The sequence below is a fragment of the Telopea speciosissima genome, chromosome 3, assembly GCF_018873765.1.
Source record: "Telopea speciosissima isolate NSW1024214 ecotype Mountain lineage chromosome 3, Tspe_v1, whole genome shotgun sequence".
NCBI lineage: Eukaryota > Viridiplantae > Streptophyta > Magnoliopsida > Proteales > Proteaceae > Telopea > Telopea speciosissima.
Window position 1 is genome coordinate 59,141,336 of NC_057918.1, and position 18,061 is coordinate 59,159,396.

At 38.7% G+C, this 18,061-nt stretch overlaps 2 protein-coding genes across 3 annotated transcripts in view; both read left to right on the top strand.

Annotated features, from left to right (window-relative positions):
- Positions 1-14,002, top strand: part of LOC122655352 (glycerol-3-phosphate acyltransferase 9-like) — a 39,184-nt gene extending 25,182 nt beyond the window's left edge. Inside the window, exons 5-9 of the mRNA XM_043849554.1 lie at positions 6,421-6,516; positions 6,653-6,749; positions 13,132-13,219; positions 13,306-13,402; positions 13,756-14,002. Of these exons, the coding sequence (XP_043705489.1) occupies positions 6,421-6,516; positions 6,653-6,749; positions 13,132-13,219; positions 13,306-13,402; positions 13,756-13,845 (468 nt within the window). The 3' untranslated portion in view covers positions 13,846-14,002. The remainder of the gene's footprint in view (positions 1-6,420; positions 6,517-6,652; positions 6,750-13,131; positions 13,220-13,305; positions 13,403-13,755) is intronic.
- A 964-nt stretch (positions 14,003-14,966) lies between these two features.
- Positions 14,967-18,061, top strand: part of LOC122654388 (protein pleiotropic regulatory locus 1) — a 45,992-nt gene continuing 42,897 nt past the window's right edge. The window contains exon 1 of one of the 2 annotated variants that reach the window (XM_043848458.1): positions 14,967-14,990. The gene's annotated coding sequence lies outside the window, so the exon portion shown is untranslated. Of the gene's footprint in view, positions 14,991-17,503; positions 17,528-18,061 lie in introns of those variants that run through there. The other variant, XM_043848455.1, reaches the window with a different exon arrangement.

Consider the following 18,061-nt stretch of genomic DNA (forward strand, 5'->3'; position numbering starts at 1 on the left):
CAACCTGTTGTAGCTAGATCCAGTGTAGAGGCAGAATTTAGGGCAATGGCGTATGGAGTTTGTGTTTATATGGCTGAGACGATTGGTTCAAGAGTTGGGGTTTGATACTAATGATCCTGTGCGGCTCTATTGTGATAACAAGGCAGCCATAAGCATTGCTCATAATCCGGTGCAACACGACAGAACAAAGCACATCGAAGTGGACAAGTACTTCATCAAGGAGAATATAGACTCTGGTTGCATTTGCACCCCTTTTGTGAAGACTAGTGATCAATTGGCAGACATCTTTACTAAAGGGCTTTCTTCTCTTCAGTTTGGTACCCTATTATGCAAGCTGGGAATGCATGATATTTATTCTCCAGCTTGAGGGGGAGTTTTAGAGTTTATATGGTGTAGGGGTACTTTAGGAACTAGTTAGTTAACTAGTTGCCTTATATTGTATTTTTTCTGTTTTACCTTTTACCTCCCTAGGGAGGTGTATGTAATTTCTTTTAGCTCATTAGTGAAGTAATATAGGTGTGGTGGAGACTATTCTCCAATACACAACATTGCAACATTTTCTCTTCTTCTCCTTCTTCAACCTCCTACCTTCATCTTTCCTTTGTTCACTTGCTGTCTTTAACTTCCAACTCAGCTTCACCACCATCCAGCCTAGGAATCACCACCTTGGACCTTGCAACTGAATCACCACAGTAGGTGTAACTCACAAGAACAATTTTTTTAAATAGCCAAAATCGTGGGCAGCATGCCCATCTTCTCTATTTATAAGATCCGATATCAAATTACGAGGAATGGTAACTCTACCATGTGTGGGGTTACTTGGTTGCTAAGCCATTAAGGATCTTCTAAAAGGAGATCCAATATTATTACAATAAATTAAAAACTTTCTAAAAACAAAAGGGAGACTCTTAGGCCATCTTTGGTATAGTTCTTATTTTTGATTTTTGTCTCAAGAAACGTTTTAAGTTGTGTTTGGTATCGTTTATGGAGTCTATTTCTATTTAAAAATAACTGAAAAAAACAAAAACCAAAAATAGATGGAAAGCTGTATATGGTTTTTGGCCAAAAATCACTTTTGACTATTTATGCGGGACTTTAATGGGCACGTGTTCATAGGTCTCAAAATCGAAGGGCAAGAGTGTCTTTTCATCATTTAATTAGAATTATCGAACCTCCTACTCCTTTTTCTCCTCCTCTTTCTTCTTCTTCTTCTTCTTTCTGCAACCCATCTGCCACCGGTACCCAGTAGTTGCAGCTGGGCTTGGCCTGAAGACCTCCTCAAAGATGTCAGGGGCTACGCTCTCCCTCGCCATTATCTCATCTGTAAAGTATCCAGAATCCTAGATATTGACATTCTATTCAAAGTCTTCAAGATATCCTTTGAAAGCAAACGGCAAAAACCCCAGAACAAGAAGGCAGACACAGACCTTCAATATTCAGATTTTAAGAACCCTGCGAGCTCCGACTTTTTCGAATTCCATCAACCATGGATCTCACGGGGGTATGGGCATTCTGGGCTTCTTCTCCTCATTGGCCTTACTATTGTTCCGTACTCGCAGAGAATATCTGTGATTCTCAGTCCTTCCACCAATCGAGAAGTTTGCAGGGACCGATTTTCTTAAACTCCCATATTTCTTTAAATCCCTCTTTTTCCCAGATTCAACGTTTACACACAGATTACAAACACTCCTAGAATCCTCCCTTCTTTCACCAGCTTTCTTCCTCTTCAACCTCTCGTTCCTTCTAGCTGAGTACTCATCATAGAATCTCCCCCTTTCGAACAGAGAACTCGAATTAGCACTGAATGTATCAGGAAAATCAGTATGACCCAGTTTGCAATTCCCCGAATTCATGGTCGACCATCTTCGCCAAGGCCTAGATCTGGTCCATTAAACTGTGCTTCTTCTCATTCCTTTCCGTTGCCACAGGAAGGAAGATGGGTGAAGAGGGAATCTTGTCATTCACCATTTCTTAAAAAAATTATTCTACACATAAACATACCAAACCATTTATCTTTCCATACTCTATTATGCCTAATGTTTACCAAACGTTTTTTAGTTTTTGATCAAAAATGGTTTTCATCAATGATTTTTGTTAATAGACAAAAATCAAAAATAAAAACTATACCAAAGAGAGCCTTAGTTGCAACTACTATACTAATAGTGCACTACATAGATGGAAAGTAAGCATTATAGAAAATAAAAAAAATTAGAAACTTGAGTAACTTGTAGCAACACCCGTGTGACCGCCACATTGGACCCCCAAAATCCACCAAAGAGATCCTCCAACCAAGTTGGCTGATGGCCACATAAAGGCCCTCTTATGGGCCACATATGGGCTGACTAAGACTTAAAGTCATGGCCTATCATGGGCTGGTTATGACTAAAGTTGTTTGGCCCAACTATGGGCCTGTTTGTGGCCTGTATCCCTCCTTGAATACACCCTTAATTCTGCATCATAAAGTACATTATTTGTCTGCTTTTAAAGTATTTGAACTTCCTTTATATACTTTGATATAAAACACTCTGATCACTGATAAACAAGATAAGGGGAAGTGTTCTCTGTCCAGGAGCACGGCTCTTGCACGTGCGCGAGGGCCAATGGGAGAGCGCACAGGGGCATCAAGTGGGGCGCCATTGACGCATTTCATGGGGGTGGGGCCATGGTTCAAGATTTCGCGAAATATCGTCGATATATCGGCATATTTCGGAAATCTTGACACTACCGAGACAAAATGGCCATACGAAATGAAAAAAGTACAAATTTCGGCAAAATTTCGTGATATTTCGGGATTTATATGGCAATTGTGGATGACTACACTCGTTTCTTCTCCGAAACTATACCGTGGTCCATGTATGTTCTTCAGACAGAGAGCAATGGACGTCGACTCCAACAGAGCATGAGTGGGGTCGATCTAGGAAAGCATAGCAATTATTACTAGGATTTGTTTTATGGTAGTTGTGAGTCTTGTGAGTTGTGAGTTGTGACTTTGTGTATTGACTATTGAGTATTGAACTAATGACTTTTATGGAGTTTATGAGTTATGACTTATGAACTTATGCACTTATGACTTTATGAGTTTAAAGTTTAAACTAAAGGCTACATTTGACTTTATTTTTGTTTCATTACTTTGTTTAAATTTGTTATTATGTCTTTTAGTACTTATACAATGTGTATTTAACTATTTGTACATTAGGGTCCGACTGTATACTGTCAATCAAGGGTGCAAACCCAAAACACCACATTGAGTTCATTTTTTTGCAATATGAAGGTTTAAATGTGTTTATTTAGCTTAAATAAGGGTGTACATGAAGTATCAGGCCTTAATATGGCCAAAAACCCACCGAGATGGACTGTCGAAATATGGCAGAAAAATTACCATATTTCGGCGAAATTTCGGAAATCTCGACCTGCCCGAAATGGTGAGATGAGACGAGATCTTGAACCTTGGATGGGGCGGTCATTTCACCTCCCATGTGTTTGGGCGCAGGGTGCAAACGTCCGGACAGACTTCTTTTTCCCAAAAGATAAGTGAAGAAAAACCATTACCAACATGGATCCTGTAACCATATCCTCCTGTTTTGGCAGTTGGCACAAGTACCCAAGCTCATTTGAAAGAACCATATTTGCATCTTGTTCTTACTTCTCCAAAGTTGAAGATGGTTAAGAAAGTTATTGTTCCAGGAGCATGGAAATTCTTATTCGTTCTTGAACTTAAGAAGAATTAATCAATTTTTAGTGGGCATAACAAAATCTTGCCATGTCTTGTGTTTCCTTTTCAAAATTTTGGCTATTTGTTATTGGAAAAATTTGAGTTCTTGGAATTTGGGATGGGTGCAACTTGGGCTGGGTTGGACTATGTTGTATGAAACAACCTAGAGGGGTGGGGGTGAATAGGTTGTATCTAGTAGAATGTGTCCTTTTTATAAATAAATCACACAATAAAAAAATTAAAGCAATAAAACAATCACAAGACAAGCGATTTATAGTGTTTCAACTCCCAGAGTTTACCTCTACTCCTGTCAACACTTGAGAGAATTCCACTAGATGTTTCCTTTCAATACAGTAGGTGGGAAACAACACCTTTGACAATACTCTTGTTATAGGGAAAGAGAGTCCTTTACAAAACCAATCTTTTAAGGATAAAAGAATCCGTTCAATCTTTTAAAGATAAGAGGATCCGTTCATTCTTTTAAGGATAAGAGAATCCGTTCACTCTTTTAAGGATAAGAAAATCCTGTGCAATCACCTAAGTATAGTCTAGGATGATGCACACTTAGTTTGATCAAGAGTTCACCCAACTCTTAGATCATCTCTTAGATCAACACTAAGATTCAAATGCAAACAAATGAATAAAGAAGGATATTACCTAATCGGTGAGGCTTCCTTGTGCAAGATGATATGAAGATGAATGTATGCACATGACAAGGATTTTCACTATGCTTCTTCAATATCTTGAATGAATCTCTTCAATGCAAGCCTTCTATAGATTGAGTTGTCTTGAAAATCAAAGTAGTATAATGAAGATCTCAACTCAAAATGAATAGAATAATGACAAAAAAAGGATTTTAAAAGCTCTCTAAAGTATAGTATTCAATGCCTCAAAAGGTGTATAGAGTTTGGCTTTTAGTGGTCTATTTATAGCCAAAAGTGGTGAGGAGTTTGAGTCTCCGACGGTCATATTTTGGGTCTACCGATCGACTTGTAGATGAACTGGTTAGACTGGTTGAACTAGCCGTTGGGGAATCGGCTGGTTATTCTCCATCCGGTTGGGGCAACCGGTCAGATCGGTTTCCAACCTCTGTCTGCCCGGTAGAATGCTTTCTCTTTCTTAGTGGTCCACCCCGCGGATAACTCTGGTTGCACAGCTTTCTCTTATAGGTCTATGTTCTCTGACTTGACTCAGTGGTTAGAGTATCGCTTTCATACCGTGAGAGTCATTGGTTCAAATCCAATAGTAGGTAAAACCGGCTGAAACCCCTGCTTTTGCTAGCATGACAGCAAGCACGGACTGGCAGCAAGGTGCTGTAAGCCTGAATGACCAAAGCATCGGTTGCTTCCACTTGTGGCCTTCTTCGACCAACAGACAAGGAACCCCCCCTCTTCTTCTCTTCATGTATGTGGGCTGCCTGCCCTGTCCCGAATAGACGAACAGGAACAAGCTGAACAATGGCGTGAGAGAGAGAGAGAGAGTTGATACTCAACTCACCTCCCCTCTTCCACAATTAGGTGAAGACCTGGAGAGCCGGAGAATGTTCTGCCACTAACCGGTCAGACTGGTTGGTGCCTTTTCAGCTCAGTTTTGCCTATTTAGATTTGGTTTTTTTGGGGCTTTTGCACCAATGGTCTTTTGACCTAGTTTTGGTCTTTTCACGGGTCCTTGGGCTATGTCTAGGCAATGCTTAAATGAATATGTAAACATGCAATGCAAGTGTGTGCGAGTGCTTCAATAGTGCACATGAACATGTCTTGAATCTTTGAGCATGCCTTGTATTCTTGACTTGTCTTGTCTTGTCTTGATAGACTTGTTTATATCTTCAATCTTGCATCTCATCTTGAGACTTTGCCTTGGCTTGAATCACCTTGTCTTGACTTGAGAAGCTTGTCTTTGTCTTGTCTTGGGAGGCTTGACTCGACTTGTCTTGTCTTCACAGTCTTGGTTCTTCTTCCAGTCTTTGTTACTCTCAATATGTAATATGCACTGCAAAGCTTCACATACATGTTAATGTATTCTAGTGTTTGTTATCATCAAAACTTGGTTGCAAATTACTTAATTACTTGGCAATGATTGGACAATTTCCCAACATGTTGGTGTTATGGAGTGACCGTTATTCAGGTTGAGGTTCCCTAACACAGTGAAGCCTGCTTTATTTGAGGCTTATTCTTTAAATTGAGTGGGTCACATCAGTTCGCTCTTCCAACTTGTCCCAAGTTGCACACCTACTTCATGCCTATAATAATTGAATGAATTTAGTCTTTTCATCCTACAAATATAAGCTGCATCTATAACCTTGTAGGCAATACTAGATGAATGGTTGCTCTGTATATTTAGATTAGATGAATATAGTATATTACAATGTGTGTGTGTGTGTATGTGTATACATATATATATATATATATTTATATGGGTGTGTGTGTGTATGTATACAAACATGTAATGTATGTTATGTACTTAAAATAAGTCAGGTTCTGGCTGTGTGGGTTAACCCAAGATATTAACCCTAACCTAGTTCAAACTGACATTGATTTTAGATTTCTGAGACCTAAGCCTTCCCATGACTGGGAAAAACAGCTTAGGCTGCCAACCTGATCAGGAGAGGTTAGCCTGCCAACCTGATGCGAATGATTTGATGCTATGCTTTGAATCCCGGTTATAATTTTAAATCCTTCCATTGTTTTCTTGGTTTTTTTTCTCTTCAGAGGTACTTGGTGGAGTTAATGTGTAGCTTCTTCGTTGCATCATGGACCGGGGTTGTGAAGTATCATGGACCACGACCCAGCATGCGACCCAAGCAAGTATGATAAATTATCATCTTAGTTCTTTACATTGTTTACATTTGTTGATAGTTCCGTATTTTCAAATTTTAATAATCCTCAATGTTGTTCTCTATATGTTGACACGTCCAATCTTCCATTTCATGGTTTGGACCAGGTATTTGTGGCGAATCACACTTCCATGATAGATTTCATTATTTTAGAACAGATGACTCCTTTTGCTGTTATCATGCAAAAGCATCTTGGATGGGTTGGTAAGCGATAATCTCATTTAGGATTGAGTTTTATTTTGAAATTTGATGTTTATAAAATTTCCTACAGAGATGTAAGTGGTAGAATTTCCAAATTACTGAGCCACGTTTAGGAAGGGGTTTGTAGGCTTGATCACTACTCAATCCCGTCTGTATATGAATTGGTTAGGCTTTTCATTTGATAGGGACTTTTTGGATGACTTATTGTGGGTTGATAGTTATCTTAGTGCCCAGATTCCCAAAAATGATAAATGCAGCCAGAGGTAATCCAACATCCAACCAATAAACACAGCAAGGAGAAGAGAAAGAGAAAGCGAGAAGAGACGATGGACGATGGAAGAACTGTTGCTGAACCACGATAGTCCAGAATAGAGAGACTATTGTGGCCTGCTATTTATAAAATAAAGAAGAATCCAATATTGATTACAACTCTTACAAGTAAACAAAGTAAGAGTTAAACAAGGAAACCAAAACACACTAAACTAAGACAACTAAAGACTCCTATCGGGATTACCTAAAGGAAGCATTACCGCCAGCATCAATAATGCTGCAGGAATAGAAAAAAAATACCCCTGCAGCATAATACACTTATTTAACACTCCACTCAATTTGGAGCATACAAATCACTCATGACCAGCTTGGAGCAATTCTTAAGAAAAGCAGGACGAAACAAGGACTTGGTGAACACATCCCCCAGATGATATGCGGAAGAAACAAACGGAGAAACAATCAAATTCTTTATAAAAACATCCCGTACAAAGGGAAAATTGACTTAAATGTGCTTAGTCCTTTCATAGGCTTAGAAATTGGGAAACCCAACTCTTATAGCAGTGACCTCAACCACATCAACTCAGCAACTGTATGAGCCATCGCTCTATACTGAGCCTTAGCACTGGATCTAGCCAAATTTGTTTGTTTCTTGTTTGCCACATGAATAGATTGCCATCAATAAAGGTACAATATCCTGTGGTAGACCTCCTATCGCCATCAACACTAGCCCCAGTCAGCATCAGAGAAATCTACCAAATCGATATTCTGATGAGGACGATAAATGAGCCCCTTTCAGATATCTTAAGATATGACAGGCTGCCTCTCAGTGAACTTTCTTCGGAGATTGCATAAACTGGCTAATAAAAATGCATTCTTGATATCCAATTGATATAGAGGTCAGTCTAAATTTATAGCTAAAGAGATAAGAACACACACCGAATTAAGACAAGGAACCATGGAACTATATCTCAGTATCGCAGCTAACCGAGACAAAACCTTAGGGGAGTTAAAAAATACCAAATTTCGATTGGTTTGACGAGTTTCGACCATATTTCGGTAATTTCACAAGTTTCGACCTGAACACCTATATAAATTCACTTATTCCCATCAAAACTTGAGGAAACTTGGCTCGAGACTAGGACAGGCACCTTATTTATGCCAAATAACATTTAAGTAAATGTTTTTATATTTGTTATTTCATTTAATTAAGATATTATTCGTAAATAAGCAAATAACCCCCTATTTGAATCCAATAAAAATAGTTAAAAGATCAAATTCTAAAAGTACAAAAAGTTAACCCCCTAGTTCAAGAACAAAAATTGGATTTTTGGTGGTAGGTGCAATTTTCAACTTTTAAATGCTGGGGTTTGTTCTCAAATCTAAAAATTCCATAAATCTTAATATGATAAAACATTGCTAAAAACCTAAAGAGCAGTAAAATATTCATTTGTTTTGGTGTCTAAGAATTTATTTCCATTCAGAGCGATTTTTAACAGCATTCGTGCACACCAAATTGAGTTTGACCGGAACATAACTCCTTCAATATAAATCAGATTTGAGCAATCTTGAATTTGTTGGAAAGCTTTCTGGTCAAACATTATTTGATATCATGTCCAAGAACAATATACACTATCAAACTTGGGTCAAAACCATTAGTATTATTTTGAGTGTTCTCTATGTGAAACTAATGCTTGGATTGGGTTCAAAATGGCAAAAATAGGCAGCACAACAAGAATCAGGTAAAGAAAACAACTTCTGGGCCTCGAAACCAAGGTTTGAGTTAGCCTGGAGAAATTACTAGGTTTCGACCGAGATATGGTCGAAACTGAGACAATCTCGGTTTCTGTCTGGTCCAAACCAGTGTCGGCGCCGAGTTCTCGATCCTTTCAAGTAATAGGGGAGAAGGTTTCAAAGTAGTCCACCCCATAAGTCTACGTATAACCCTTTGCGACCAACCGGGCCTTGAGCCGTTCAACTGAGCCATCTAGATTATACTTAATTTTGTACACCCAACGACACCACACAAGATCTTTACTTGGTGGAAAATCCACTAAGATCCATGTTTGGCGAGATATTAAGGCATCCATTTCTATTTCCATAGCCGCTTTCCACTCAGGGTTAGATAGAGCCTTACTAAAGTTTGTAGGAATGGAGTTAGTAGACAGGGAAAAGGCAAAATTGTGCAACATTGATGGAAGGTGAGAGATAGAAACATAGTTATCAATTGGATAGTAGTGAGGGATTTCTGAGTGCAAGAACGAATATCTTTGTGGAGAGCCAATGGGTAAATCAGCAGAGGGCGAAGTAGTAGGAGCTTCAGCTGGAGATGCTGATTGCGTAGTAGGCTGTAGACCAGGAGCAGAAGAAGGTTCTCACTGGCTTCTTACGCTGTTGATACACTTGCAGTGGGGCAGATGGAGGATGAGCCAGAGCATCAGGAAAAGGCACAAGTACCGGAAGTGGAGGAGCACAACCTGTAGCAGCATCCAGAGAAGAATTAGGCGCTGGAGGGGAGAAATAAGGAGTTTCTTCAAAAAATGTTACATCAACGATAACAAACTGTTGATGAGTAAGGGGATCATAACACTTATATCCTTTTTGCATCCTAGAATTAAAAAAAAAAACACATTTCACAGCCTTGGGAGACAACTTATCAATATGAGGTTGTACCATATGAACAACACACACAACCAAAAACTCGAGACGGTAAAGCAAATAAAGGAGTTTACGGAAACAAAACCGATAAAGGAGAACGGTTAGCTAGTACAGAAGAAGGCATGCGTTTAATCAAATAACAAGTAGTGAGAACGGCATCATACCAAAAGTTTTGGGCACATGCATATGGATCATAAGATATCTAGCAATTTCCAACAAGTGTCTGTTTTTCCACTCAACAACTCCATTTTGTTGTGGAATATAGGAGCAACTTGTTTGATGAATCATACCATGGGCGGAACAAAAATTTGAAATTTCACGTCGAGTATACTCAAGATCATTATCAGAAAGAAAAATTTTAATGGAAGTATAAAATTGAGTCTTTATTTCATTATAAAAGTCTTTAAAAACAGAGAGAAACTCGGAACGATCTTTCAACAAAAATACCCAAGTCAGCCGTGAATGATCGTCGACAAAGGTAACATAGTAAGAAAAATCTAACCTATTGTTGATATGATACGAACCCCAGATATCAGAATGGACTAAAAGAAAATGAAGATGGATTTCTAGATACACTACGAGTAGGGAAGGATGACCAATGATGCTTTTTGAGTTCACAGGCTTCACACTCAAGATGAGAGACAGATTTGCAACTGGAACCATTTTCTGAAGCTTGGATAAGGAGAGATTCCCCAAACGAACATGCCATTGAAGAGGAGAAGGGACACCAGTTGTAGTTGTAGCAACAGTTGAGGGACCCGGGCAATTAAGATAATAGAGTCCAATCTGCTCAAGCCTGCCACCAGTCGTCCCTGCTTGTCTGAAGGTCCTAAAGCACACAATAAAAGGGATAGAATGTGACAAAGAAATTAAGATATTTATTAAGCTGATTATCTGACAAAAGAATTAATGGTAATTAAGGGACATAAAAAACTAAAGGTAAAATTATAGAGGAAGTAGTTAAAACTGTGCCATGACCAGCCACATGGGTAGTGGATCCATTAGCAAGAATTACTGGTGATGAGTCATTATGAACTTTAGTCATGGAAGAAAATAATTCTTACTTACCAGTCATATGTAGAGGCACTGAAATCAATTATCCACGGTGTGGAGAATGTGGATGTAAGAAAAGCTGATGTACCTGTATAGGTTAGAGTGGCAGTGGAGGAGGAAGCAGTGTTGGATAACTCAAGCTATTGAAGACGTTTGAGTATGTGATTGTAATCATCACGAGACACGCGGTGTCACCAGAGGACACTTTGTCAGTACTACCTTCAGTCACAGCAACATTGGCTAATTGATCAACCCAGTCAGCTTTACCGTGTTTGGTTCAACATGTATCAACTGTATGGTTTAGCTTTCTACAAAAGGAACATTGTTTTGGAAAGTGATAATTCTGTTGTCCTCCTGTACCGCGCCCACCAGTACCACGAACACAATTTCTCCTAGAGAAGGTGTTATCTCGGCCACGGTCAGCTACAAATGCAGACCCTTCCTTGGTAGAAGGAGAAACAATATCCTGAGAAGGAGTTACCATGTGCTAAAGTCAGGCAAATGTCACCTTCAGTGAAGGTACCTTCTCTTCAGCCAGTAGCTGGCTCTTAACAGATTGGTAATCAGGATGTAATCCAGCCATAAATTTGGCAAGGTGAAATTCAGCCAACTTCTCCAAATCAGTGGTAAGAGGTTGATGTGTATTAAGTTCTTCAATAATACCTTGAAAAGTGCTGAAATACTCATTCAGAGACTTGTCCCCTGTTTGAAATTAAACATTTTCTCATATTGATCATAAATCCAGGATAAATTCTTCTCTTGAGAGAAGCTTTCCTTCAAATCATCCCAAACTCCTTTTGCAGTGGAGTGGAACATAACTTTCGATGCAATTGTGGGTTCCATACAGTTCCACACCCATATGAGAATGGTGGAGATGTCACGCATGCATTCCTCATAGGCTTTGATTGATGAAGCACCTTTGGAATCAGCTGTAGGTGGGTCTTATGTAATACACTGCATCTTTCCCTTGGCATATATATAAGCCTTAACAGCCTGAGTCCATAGTAGGTAATTGGAAACTCCATTGAGTTCAGTTGTAATAATCTGGATATGAACGGTGTCTGAGAAAGGTTTGGGACCAGCCATTATGCACAGCAACAATAGCAAAGTAAGCTAGATGAAATAGATACCAGACCAAATCCGATGGGGCCAGGAAACACCTCTGGTCAGCAAGCACCCGGTTGATATCCTGAATCAAAATGACAACAAATAGGTCTCGGAACAATTGCAGACCAATAGGGTATAGAATCACAGTGCAGCAATGGCAACAGTGCAGTAATTAATATCCAGGAATCATTGACGGAAATATACAAATCTGAGACTCAAAAACTCAGAATATTAGTTATCACAAATAGAATAAAATCAGTAGGTCAGATGGACATCAGAATAGGGCCGAATACACCTCCAGTAAGGAATGACAATGTCCCAAAATACCATACAGATCTGCTGGTCAGATCAACATTAATTTCAGAAACACAGCCTGAAAAATCTTCCAAAAACAGAGTACCGCCAGGTGCCAGGTCTGAGGAGAGAAAACCAATAACAGAAGATCAGTACCTTGGATCAGCAAGAAATTAGGGTTGAGTGTACCTCCCCTGAGGTCAACAAGCCCCCAAAAATTGATTATGATCGGTTGGCTGGATATAAAGAAATTGAGGATCTTGAACTCAGAACCTGCTTCCAGCCTTCTAAACCCAGAATTTGATGCCAGTTAATGAATTATTCCATGGGAATCAACATATTTAGATGAAAAGGACCCTAATTTATCATTATAACACCATGAACTAGGGCCTTAGGTAGCTAAAAGGCAGCATAGGGTGCTGCAACCCACGAACAGGAACGCCTTAGACTTTCAAAACCAGAATCTGATGTTTAAGGTTGAGTATTGGAGCTCTGATACCGTGCAGCGAGAGATAATACATAACCAACCAATAAACACAGCAAGGAGAAGAAGAAGAAAAAGAGAGAAGAGATTATGGAAGAAGAACTGTTTCTGAACCACGATAGTCCAGAATAGAGAGAGGGGCTGCTTTGTATTTATAAAATAAGTCAAGAATCCAATTTTGATTACAACTCTAACAAGAAAACAAACTGAAAGCAAACTAAGAGTTAAACATGGAAACCAAAACACTCTAAACTAAGACAACTAATGAGTAAGGACATATCACAATAGGAATATCTCCTATCATGATTATCTAAAGGAGGCATTAACGCCAACATCAATAATGTTGCAGGAATAGACATAAATACCCCTGCAGCATAATACATTTATTTAACAATAAACAATTTTGGAAGTTGGAATCTCAGCAGCTTGCCAAGGGCTGGCCTTCTGTGAGATTGTTTGGAGTTGTCCTTCATAGCCACAAAATTACTTTCCCTTTATTTACTCATTTATGCTTGTGAATAGGACTGCTACAAAGCACTATTTTGGAGAGCGTGGGTTGTATCTGGTTTAACCGCTCTGAAGCAAAAGATCGTGAAATTGTTGCAAGAAAGTAAGCATTATGTTCTTGGCATGATAAGCTTTGATAATATTCTGTTGTAAAACATAGTTCATCATTCTGCGGCTACATTTTTCCAGGTTAAGGGAACATGTTCAAGGGGTTGACAACAATCCTCTTCTTATTTTTCCAGAGGGAACGTGTGTAAATAACAACTATACAGTCATGTTCAAGAAGGTTTGCCACTTTGCGTTGTATATTCTCTTCAGATAAAATGGATTCCTAATTTCTTTGTACCGGGGAAAAAGAAGGCATTCCTCATTTTCAAGAATTGGCTGGTACAAGATTGATGGATATTGAATCATCCAATCTGCTGGCATCATTTGATTGATTCCTAGATCATCTGATACTGTCAGTGGATCGAGCAATCTGATCCTGATCTGTATCAAGATTCTGATTCCAATCTGGTCCCCTATTGTACTCCTCCAAACCATGATGAGTCTGTTATATTGGAAATTTATTGGGATAACTTTGTTTATTTAGATTCTCTTATGGAGTTTGTCTTTGTCACTTTTCTTTTGTGTCTCCAGGGTGCTTTTGAACTCGGGTGCACTGTTTGCCCGATAGCGATTAAGTACAACAGAATTTTTGTGGATGCTTTCTGGAACAGTAGGAAGTAAGAATCTACTTTGAAGGCACTAATTCAGATATATATGTAGGATTTGCTTTTGTTCCAAATGTTTGCTTGTTATCTTCAAAGCTGTTGCTGATATAAACTTGTCTCAAATTGTTTGTTGTGGTTCTGAAAGGTTGTACATTTTATCATTGTTATTGCAACATCTAGAGAAATGCTTAAGCATTCAACATGTCTCCCTTTGAACATATCACATTGTTGGCTCTATAAGAATCTACATCTTATTTTGTAAATCTGCTGTTTTTTTTTTCTGTTCTTTTTTTATTTTTATTTTTTATATCCCAGGGTAATAACAACATTATTGAAGCCAATCACATCAGCATAATGGTACAAAGAGGTTCATGGAAGTATGTAGTGATACAAATATAAAGACCCCGATCAAAGGATCAATCAAAGAAACCCCAACCTATGAAAAGAGGACTCCCAAACCAATCACAAGGGAATAAAATTCCCAAAATAGATCGCTAGTCTAACAACCCCTTGCTTAGCTTACTCATCCACCACCTCATTAGCACTTCTAGGCTGCCAACAGAAGGAACTGTATATTGATTTAAGTTACTGACATAATGTCCCAATTAATAGAGCATACCACAATAGTTCACCCCACATCTGTCATCCATTTCATTACATTAGCTGAGTCCCCTTCAATTATAAATTGAGACCACCCCTTGCTTAATAACAGATCTAAACCAGTCTTGAGAGCCATCAACTCGGCTCGTGTATAATCTCCTTCCCCTATGGGCCTAAGAACACATCAGCCTTACTTCCATTGAAGAGTCTAATTACTCTCCCTATACCTGAAGGACCAGGATTCCCGAATGAACAACAATCTATATATAGCTTGGGTACTCCCGAGGGGTTGGGGGGGGGGGGGGGGAGAGGGGGGTCTGCCAATGAATCATCCTCTTTTACTTTTCTTCCCTCAAAAAGAGCAAAGGAGGGAGCACTCTCTAAAGAGCTGTTCTGCTGGTATATCTTTGAACACCTCTTCAGCCACCCAATGAGCAACTCTATGGAACCATAAGCTATCTGCTGGGCTGTTGAATTTTTATAAGATAATAGAACAGTGAGAATATCTAGGCATTAATCAACCAGTAGTAAGAAGAAGAGAGAGAGAGAGAAGTAAGCGAAGTTGAAGAAGAGAAGAATTGAGAAGAATGATACCCATGGTTTGAGTTGTGAGCAACTAACTCAAACTGTGGAGAGGGGAATCTATTTGTAACCGCAATAAATCACTATTACAACCTACTCCACCGACCTAAGTTAAATCCCCTTTTAATACCTAAAACACCCCTCACACAACTTAACACATAAACTAAGTCTAACTCAACACATAAATTGACACTACTACACTAAACTGAGACTAACAACTTAAGACCCCCCCTCAAGATGGAGCATAGACATCATCCATGCCTAGCTTGGAACACCCTTGTTGAAAAACATTCCGAAACGAGGCTTTAGTAAACAAATCTCCAAGTTGACTATGAGAAATAACAAACAGTGTGGATATCAGCTTCTTCATCACTGCTTCCCGAATAAAATGACAGTCCACTTCAATATGCTTTGTCCTCTCGTGAAAAACTGGATTATTAGCAATGTAAATAGCTGCTTGATTATGACAAAACATCTCTATCGGTTTGCTAACCAAATAACCAAGTTCCTGAACAAAGGCCAAAGCTACTCCAATTCAGCTGCCATATGAGCCATGGCTCTTTATTTAGCTTCAGCACTTGAACAAGCCACTGTGGTTTACTTCTTACTCCTCCACATAACAATATATATATTTTTTTGGGTGAATCCACATAACAATATTACCACCAAAGAAGGTACAATAGCCTGCAGTAGACTTCTGATCACCCTTAGCACCAACCCAATCAGGATTAGAGTAACCAACAATACTTGGGTGAGCATGACAACGATAAATAAGGCCTTTCCTTGGGACACCCTTAAGGTACCTCATATACTGACAAGCTGCCTCCCAATCGACCTGCTTAGGTGTTCTCCATGAACTGACTAATCACAACAACAACAAAGGATATATTACAAAAATAAAAACTATACCAAAGTGGCCTAAAACATTATGAACCATCTACATATATTGGCTTTGGAGGCCCCAACATCTATTGGATTCATCACATAATCGAAATCAACTCATCATTGGCAGCACTACGAATATTTGCTCAAGAGTTGATACAACCATCTTCATTTGAGGAGACACCACCAGAGTTCAAATCAAATAGGAAATATAATCCGTTCTTTGCGAATTGCATTGGAGCAATAAATGGAACACATGTAAGCGCATTACTTTCACTTGACAAAAAAGTATTATATAGATCAAGTAGAGAGAATGAAGTTACCCAAAATGATTGTACTACATGTTCATTTGACATGTGTTTCACCTTCCTTGCACATGACAATCGAATATTATGGGAAGCCATGAACACTCGTCATTTTAAATTTCCCCATGTGCCATTGGGTGACGTTTTACATGATAATTGTAAAGAAAACTATCAATTTTTTTTATATGACTTGACACTTTAAATTATAACTTTATATGTTTAATTTTGTAGAAAATACTATCTTGTTGATTCTAGATACACACATACGGCTAGGTATATAGCACCTTTCGGGAATATTTGATATCATCAACATGATTTTTGGTGTAGAAGACCAAAAGGAGTAGAGGAGTTGTTTAATTTTACACACTCATTGTTAATAACCGTTATTGAGAGAGCATTTGGCGTCCTGAATATGTGTTTTCCTGTTCTAAAGCTGATGTCTCGGTATAGTTTCAAGACACAAGTTTGGTTTACCAAAAAAAAAGACACAAATTTTTTATGGTGATTGCCTGTGTAACCATACACAATTTTATTAGAAAGCAAGTGGCATCAAATTGACTTTTTGAAAAAGTAGAGAGGGGAGACTTCGATGATGAAGACGATAGTGATAATTATGATGATGAGGTTGTGAACATTGCAGATGTGGTGGGTGGCACATAGCAACAGCGATGAGAAACATATTGTAAAGAAATTGCAGATCAAATCGAGAAAGCGTAACGTGATTGAGGATGAACACAATGTCTATTTTGTTTTTTATTTTCATGTAACGTTTTGGTATATTTTATTAAAAACTATCAAGTATTTGAACAAAAATTTGTAGAGCAAATTACATGCACCCTTGGCATTTGAAACAATAACAAAACACACCTTGTAGTTTCAACTTTTACATGGATCTCCCCTGGACGATTGTGGGGCCTACAAAAAAACCCTTTCTGTTAAGTTGAAACCGTTAGGTGTAGTTAAACATTTAAAATGGTCATATTACCCTTCAAAATTTTATATTGACCATTTTACCCTTATGAGACAACCCATAACCCAAATCCATCTCCCCCAAGACCAACGCTCCATTTGCATCTTCCTCCATCTATCTCTTTCTTCTCCGGTGAACTGCTAAGAAAGAAATCATCGTCGGGTATCTACTAGTGAGGGAGCTCCACTCTGCTGCTATAACTTCTATCAAAGTCCCTCAACTCTGTCTTTCCCTTTTTGTTTTTAGAAAAAAAGCTACCAAGCTAGAATGAGAGCAAATAAAATACAGAAGTTAAAAACTAAAAGGAAATTTAGAAAAAAAACAAGTGTTTGTATGAGAGAGAGAGAGAGAGAGAGCGAGTACGCAAGTGAGGGCGAGTGTGTGAGTTGTCTCCATGTTATTTGATCCTCCAACGGAAGCTTTTCCATTTCTTGGTTGCCCTTGGGGGAATATCTTTCCTTATGTTTAGGGATGAGGTGAAAAGGAAGCCATTTTCTTCTGAATTTTGGTTGATTTGGTGAGAATTTCAATTCGTCGTCTCTTTTCCTCTTTGGGGAGAGATTTTTTATAATTAGAAAGCTTTCACCATTGTCGAGGCTTTTTTATTTTTTGCTTTTTGTTTTTGATCTGCTATGTGATTTTCTGCTGTACTTTTCAACAAAAAAGACCTTTCTACTACTATTGATTTGTTTTGCGATTCTATAACTGTATCAGGGAGTGAGGAGAAAAGGTTGTAGAGATGGTGAGAGGGAAGACTCAAATGAAACGAATCAAGAACGGTACCAGTAGACAAGTTACCTTCTCCAACTACCCTGATGCTACTATACAGGGGTGAGCAGTTCTAGGGATGTGTGTTCAGTTGGATTCAAAGGTGTAGGTCTTTGAAATTCGAG